This window comes from Aptenodytes forsteri, unplaced genomic scaffold (genome assembly GCF_000699145.1).
Source record: "Aptenodytes forsteri isolate BGI_AS27 unplaced genomic scaffold, ASM69914v1 Scaffold29, whole genome shotgun sequence".
Taxonomy (NCBI): Eukaryota; Metazoa; Chordata; class Aves; order Sphenisciformes; family Spheniscidae; genus Aptenodytes; species Aptenodytes forsteri.
Window position 1 is genome coordinate 1,296,756 of NW_008794520.1, and position 7,364 is coordinate 1,304,119.

Sequence of the window (7,364 nt, forward strand, 5' to 3'; positions counted from 1 at the left end):
CGCGGCGGGGAGGAGAAGAAGAGGAAGAAGAAAAAGAGGAAAGCGGCGGCTCATGCGGAAGGCGGTACGTTATCTTAACAAATACCCCTTGTCTCCCAGGGCTGAGTTATCTTGGAGACCCCAAAAGCGCCTACTTTCGTTTTCCGCCCGGTGGGAGAGGATTCGTCGGCTGGACTGCGAGAAGTACCGTGTGTTGGTCTGGTGTATGTTTTAAAGCCCTGGAGGTCTTCAGTATTACCTGTTCTCCTATTCCAACTGTAACGTGTCAACTCTAACGTCTACTAAACCGGTAGCAACCAATTTAATTGCTGCATAGGATTCTGCTTTGTAGCATTAAGTTTGGCTGTTTTGCTTGTTTATTATACAAATACATATACTGTCTTTCACAGTAGAGCTTTGACAGATGGATGTTTCCTGTGCTTGAATGTCTAGCCAGTATGTCTTTTTAGGAAGGCGTTCAGCCTTTGGCAACATCTGTATATTATGAAACTAAAGTATGCTGGGAGACTACCCCCAAAAATTGCATCCTGCAAATATTGCTAGATTTTTATATATTTTTATACACATATATACCACACATATATATATATTTGAAACTTCTGTCTCTTTTGTGTTTGATCTTTGTGACACTTCGCATGGTTATGCAAATAAAGAGGTGTTTTCGTGCACTTCTCTTGAGGATTCAGGTACTTAAAACGGAACAGACATTACATTTCACATGACCTGAGCACAAACCGCGTTGGAAACTTGATGTCTGCGTTACAAAATTCTTTCCTATCTGTAACTTGTTCCACGTTTCCACAGAAAATTTCATATAGCATACATGAAGCTTCACTGTCTTGCTGTGCGAAGTGGATTGTGTGCAAGGAACTTCTGAATTGCTCTCTGCCTCAGAAATTCCCATAGAAACCTTGCCTCCCCTTCTCCTGCCCCCCTCCCACCCCACAAAAAAAGCATGACATTTGTAAGGGGTTTACAGACTAATGACATTCACTCTCTGGAACAACTTTTAATGATGAACACATCCTTCGTATCTCTGACTGACTTGACTTCTGTAAAATAACACTCTAGGTACAGAAACTAAAAAAGCAAAAACTGAAGAAGATGAATCTGTGGAGGTAGAAGATGAAGATAAGCAGGATTCTGGAGAGAAAGAAGTGGAAGAGGAGGAGGGGGAGGAGGATGATGAAGTGCCCAGTTTACCACTAGGTGTAACAGGTATCTTGTGTCCTCTTTTTCATGCGTGTGCAAAAAGCCAAGGTCTAACACTTTCTTCCAGAGCAAGTTGCAGTTTTCAAATCAGCTTTTTAAGTCAGGTGTTGGAATAGGTGACGTGACGCTGGCAACTGTTACAGCTATTAGTCAGTTCCTGTTCTTTGAAATTTGCATTATATACACACACTCCTATTAGTCTTAAAATTACTAGTGAAAATCTGTTTTAAAACATATATACACACATTTAACTGTAGAGGAAAAGTCAATGAAGAGCAAGATGGAGGTGTATGACTAGTAAATTTGGCAGGAGAAGCAGTGCATTCATGTTCATTTCTAACAGGTCTGTGTAGTATTCTTAGGAACGCATTAACACAGAGTATTTTGTTAATGTCTTCAGATTTTGTGGTAGAAAGGAATAAGAAAAAGTCCTTTGATTTTTTTTCATCTAGGTCAATTTTAACTGGATCATCTCAGAGGACAGATGGAATCAGAGAAATAAGTTTGAATATTTTCTTATTTTCCCGCCTCACTTCAGGTGCTTTTGAAGACAATTCTTTTACTTCCCTGGCTGGTGTTGTCAGTGAGAATACATTGAAAGGCATAAATGACATGGGTTTTACGCACATGACCGAAATTCAGCATAAAAGTATTAAGCCACTTCTGGAAGGCAGGTAAGAAATACATCTTTTTAATCACTACATGGACCCCAAATGTTGTGTAAATTTTGCTAGCAAGCTAAATACATGAAATGTGACTTTCTGCAGCTGAACTTTTTTTTTTTAAATATGTTCTCATATGTTTTCTGTATTTTGTTTATAGACGTTAATACAGGTTAACAAAGTATATCTGTGTTGCATGTGAAGAAAAACTTAGGGTAAGCTCATGGAAACTGCTTTGGCTTTGAAAGCGGGGAAGTTTGTTTTCACTAGTCTTGTTGTCAGTGTGTCTCAAAGACGCCATCTCACGCTGTCACTAGAGACGTAGTGACCAATTGCTGTGGACCGCATCTGCCACAGAGCTCTTCATATCAACTTTACTGGTTTCCTTTAAGCCACGTTACGTTTTTACGTTGTCAACGTTGTTCAAAATAGGATTGTTCTTTTCTCTGTATGATCAACTAAATACTTCTTTTTCTTACTTTGCTGCATACAGGGATATTTTAGCAGCTGCAAAAACAGGCAGTGGCAAAACACTCGCGTTTCTTGTTCCTGCAGTAGAGCTCATCTACAAGCTAAAATTCATGCCTAGAAATGGTAAGGCTCTTCATTTCACAGTTGAATTTTACTGTGGCGCAGCCATTTAGGGACGTGGCTGGGAGGGGGATTGGACGAGTTGTAACTCACTCGTCTGATGTATTTTTTAGGAACGGGTGTTATTATTCTTTCTCCTACTCGAGAGCTTGCTATGCAAACCTATGGAGTTCTTAAAGAACTTATGAATCATCATGTTCACACCTATGGTCTGATAATGGGGGGCAGTAACAGATCAGCAGAAGCACAGAAACTTGGAAATGGAATCAACATCATTGTAGCAACACCAGGAAGACTGCTGGATCATATGCAGGTAGATAAAACATTGATGTCTAGTCTGCGTTATTAAAAGATAATAAAAGTCCTGTCCCTGTCTGACTCTGAATTTGTTAATCTTCTAGAACACTCCAGGTTTCATGTATAAGAACCTGCAGTGTTTGGTAATTGATGAGGCAGATCGTATCTTGGAGGTTGGATTTGAAGAAGAAATGAAACAGATCATAAAACTTCTACCAAGTAAGGAAAAAAAATCTCTTCCTGGAAATCACTTGACTAACATTATGTCTTCTTTATGATTCAATTATTATAAGAGAAGTCATTAATTTTTATAGTTCTGTAAATGCACTTCAGAGTGATTGTCTTACTCTGTCCTTTCTTTCTGATAGCTAGTATATATTACTTTATTTAACATCATTTATCTGAAGGACAGAGTTTTCTTGTGCACTTTAGGGATATAATTCTGTTCATATAAGATCCTTTTAGTTTAACATCTGCGTTCTCTCATTCATCTTCCTCTGCCCGTTTATTTCGTACAATTCATTTTTTCCTAATAAGGCTTAAATATAAGGAAAAAGGTCTTATGACTTGCAGTTTGAATTTTCTTCATACCTCCAAGAACAGTATCTTAAGGAAGTTTAAGTATTTACCTTAAAATTTTCTTTTCCTAATTTTTCATTTAGTTATTCCTTGTAATTGATGTATTAAACACATTCTCAGAGTCAACAAGGCTCTCCCTTTAACTTTCAAAATGCAGAAAAAAAACCCCATGGAAATAATATATAAAAAAACAGTGATAAATATTTTGAGGTTCCATATCTTAAATATTAAAATTCAGATCTGCGTGTTTAAAATGCAGATATATAAATCTAATAAATAGCATCCTGTGAAGAATATTAATGAACAGTGCTAAAAATGGAAAGGGAAGGAAGAGTGGGAAAATTATAGATAAAAGAAATTTTTATTTTGCATGAGTTTAATTTTGGTTTTGTCCTGTTAGGAAGGAAACTATTTTAAAACGGACACTTCAAAATAGGGAAAAAAAAAAATCAAAAATGGTGGCACCGGTGGTTCGGCAAGAACAGTTGCTGCTGTTCTTGCAGTTGTGAAATGGAACAGGCTAAGTCTGCGTTTTCCATGTACTCGTGTAACAAGAAAATGTTACAGGATCAGGGTGTATATTTGAGCTGAGAGATGACAGGCAGGCAGGAGATTTCCTACACCTGCTCTAAGACCATTGAAGTCACTGAGGCTCAGTACAGACGTACTGCCACCTGACTAAACAGCATGCACAAATGTGTCTATGTTCTAGACTGATTTTGCAAGACAAACAGTAACAATGCACTTTAGTTTTGGTACGTTTTTTCTTGCACAATCTCTAGCATGATTTTTTTTTTTTAAACAAAAACATTGATGTTCATGGGAATGAAATCAATTTATAGTTAGAATTACAAGGTCGGTCTCTATTTAAATCATTGTTTTGTGTCTAAATTGGAGTGCAAATGATTATTAACATTTTCCCAGAGAGAAGGAATATTGTGTTTTGATAGCTGTTAGGATTTTGGGGGTGGGGGCAGCCTAAGTAAACATCCTGTACAATCCGTAATACAACTACACCTGTCTTTGTCAGTAGCAGTATGTTTGAATTAGAATGTAATTCAAAAGAGTAGAAGACTTGCTCGGGGAAGTTTGCAGCTAGAGATTTTATGGACTTGCTATTTGAATTCTCCTTTGAAAAATGAGGCTGTCTTTAAAAATAAATATTTTTTCAGAGCGCAGACAGACGATGCTTTTTTCTGCCACACAAACCAGAAAGGTTGATGATCTGGCAAAGATCTCTCTGAAAAAAACGCCACTATATGTTGGGGTTGATGATAATAAGGAGACAGCAACAGTAGATGGTCTTGAACAGGTAAAAAACAAGTGTTATTAAAAGGGGTATGATCTGTGAACATACCAAGTCCTATGTGTTTTTAACTGGGTTGTACAAACACTTGTCTTAAAGGGTGTTTACCATCCTAATGGGCAAAAACTATCAGTTGCCTAAAGGGCCTTATTCGGTCTGCTAACTATAGTAACTTATATGCAGCTAGTCAATGTTTGCAGGACAGATGACATAAAACCTCATGAAACGGTAATATAGTTACTTGCACTTGTCTATTCCTACCTGTATTACATACCTAAGCTCCAGTTGTCTTTCTAACTGTATTTTCCACGTTACTGACTAGAGACATATATACTTCAGATATATTTCATTGTTGCTGCTTCAGATAATAGCTAAATGGAGTTGCACAGCAGTTTCTGTGTTTGTGCAGTTGACATAGTGAGTGTTGTTATAAAATTACTGGTAGCTATGTATTACCTTAAAAGAGTAAACCAGTAGCAAGAATTCCATAAAATAAAATTCTTGAAATCACTAAAAAATGTTAAGAATCCTATGCAGTTTTTTTCATGCATAATGTCAGTAATTCAAAGTTCTTGAAATGAATTTTTATTGTATAAACTAATTACTTTTCACTGAACTTACATTAGTTTGGAGAATTAATTAAAAATTACTTCTTCATATTTCAAGTTAGTACAGTCAGTTTCTCGCCAAGGTCATCATCTTTAGGAGTTTCATATACCAAGGTGAGGGACAGACAACAAATTGAATGGTCTGGCCCAATATAGCTGGAAAAATAAACTGTTTGGCCTTTTTATTTCACAACATAACACTTCCCTGATTTGAATTATTTGGCCTATTTGTTTCACAACATAACACTTCCCTGATTTGATTGTATTGCTGAAACCAAAGTTTGTTCCATACTACTTTATTTAACAGTATTTAAAAATTTTCCAGGGGTATGTAGTGTGTCCATCTGAAAAAAGATTCCTTTTGCTCTTCACATTCCTCAAGAAGAACCGGAAGAAGAAACTAATGGTATTTTTTTCTTCATGTATGTCAGTGAAGTACCACTATGAATTACTCAACTATATTGATCTGCCTGTTTTGGCCATTCATGTAAGTATTTTATTCATTGATTAATTAATCTGACAGTACCCGTAAGTTGTTACTGACCTTGCATTTGCCTTGTTTATTTCAGTCCAGTTTCTAATAAACAGATACCCTGCTCACAAAACTGATGGTGATCTTGGTTAGTCTGTAGAGGAAGGAGATAAAACAAAGACTATGTAATAACAACACTTCAACACTGTTAATCTTGCTATTTTCCAAACGAGGGTTGAACACTGATACTGATTTATGCTCTGTGTGTAGAAAGCTTTCTGTTTTCTTCCAAGGGGTTGCTTTTCTTAAGCACTAAAACTCAATTTGTGGAGCAAAGCTATTGTCAGAGGAATCCAAACACTGATCCCTGGAGTGTTGGGTGCTTTTTCTAAGGCCAGGGTGATGTTTGGTTTTACTGTGCTGATTCTTACCGTTTGGATGAGTGTTTTAAATTTTTATCAAAACCACCAAATGCATAGTTCAGGAGAAAGAATTGACTGAAAGTTTATGAAATAGTTATAACTGACCACAAATGTCCTTTTTTATTTTGTTTTTTTGGGGATTTTTTTTGCTATACTTTGATAGAACTGTAACAAGTATTATTTTTTTAATTTTTTTTTTTTTAAACCTGTAATTTATCTAATATATTGCTAGACTTGCAAATGTCCTTTTTCTGAACTTCCGGCATTTTTGCAGCCCTCCTGAAAGGAATGCTTATGCAACCAAATTTTTAATGCTTTTGAAGTTACAGTGTAAGCTCTGAGAGATACCATTTCATGTAGCCCTGTGCTGTTTACTGTGGTAGCATTGTTTCTTCACTGTGAAATGGTCCTGCTTGGTCTGTACAAGTCCATAATATGGACAGATCCCCTAAATTATTTTATATTTTGGCAGTGATACAATATGTGAAATGGAAAATTAGATTTAAGCTTACAAGTTGGCAGGGTTTTGGGGGTTTGGTTTGTTGGGGTTTTTTTTAGTTGATATTTCATCCTTAATCTGTTTGTTTCCTTTTAGGGCAAGCAGAAACAAACCAAACGTACTACAACATTTTTCCAGTTCTGTAATGCAGAATCTGGAATACTGTTGTGCACCGATGTAGCTGCCAGAGGATTGGATATTCCTGAAGTTGACTGGATTGTCCAGTATGACCCTCCAGATGATCCAAAAGTAAGTTAAGGAAATAGAGAAACTTCACAGCAACAAATCAAATCCTAGCTACAGACATAGTTGCAGATAAAAGCTGGAACTGCTGCTTGACAGAGGTCAGGATTCAGCCGTGTTCATATCTAGCCACTGATTTCTTCCACTTCCCTTCACCAGCTCCTAGGAAATACTGCACTTAGCTGAGACCTTCGTTACCTTTTCAAGAGTTGCTTTTTAAAACATTATTCTTTGTGCTGTTAAATTAATTTAAAATCTAATCAGCTAAACAACAAAACACTTCTTGGGAGGAGTATCAGATTATACATGCATCCCTGAGTCTCCTAACAGCCTTTCCAGTGGAAATTTGATTTTTATTTAAAAGTCAGTATTCTTCTTTGAATAAATGTCCAATGTCAACAAGCAAAACTCAAAAAACTCAGTTTTGACAGATACACAGAACAAATATACAAAAAGCAAAGTTTAACTTTCAG

At 36.5% G+C, this 7,364-nt stretch overlaps 1 protein-coding gene across 1 annotated transcript in view; it reads left to right on the forward strand.

The window, feature by feature from the left end:
• The window catches only part of DDX18 (DEAD-box helicase 18), a 13,263-nt gene that overhangs the window by 2,417 nt on the left and 3,482 nt on the right, over nt 1-7,364 (forward strand). Inside the window, exons 3-11 of the mRNA XM_009291000.2 lie at nt 2-64; nt 1,072-1,218; nt 1,751-1,886; nt 2,368-2,468; nt 2,579-2,778; nt 2,867-2,981; nt 4,514-4,653; nt 5,581-5,742; nt 6,745-6,897. Coding sequence (XP_009289275.1) covers nt 2-64; nt 1,072-1,218; nt 1,751-1,886; nt 2,368-2,468; nt 2,579-2,778; nt 2,867-2,981; nt 4,514-4,653; nt 5,581-5,742; nt 6,745-6,897 — 1,217 coding nt within the window. The remainder of the gene's footprint in view (nt 1; nt 65-1,071; nt 1,219-1,750; nt 1,887-2,367; nt 2,469-2,578; nt 2,779-2,866; nt 2,982-4,513; nt 4,654-5,580; nt 5,743-6,744; nt 6,898-7,364) is intronic.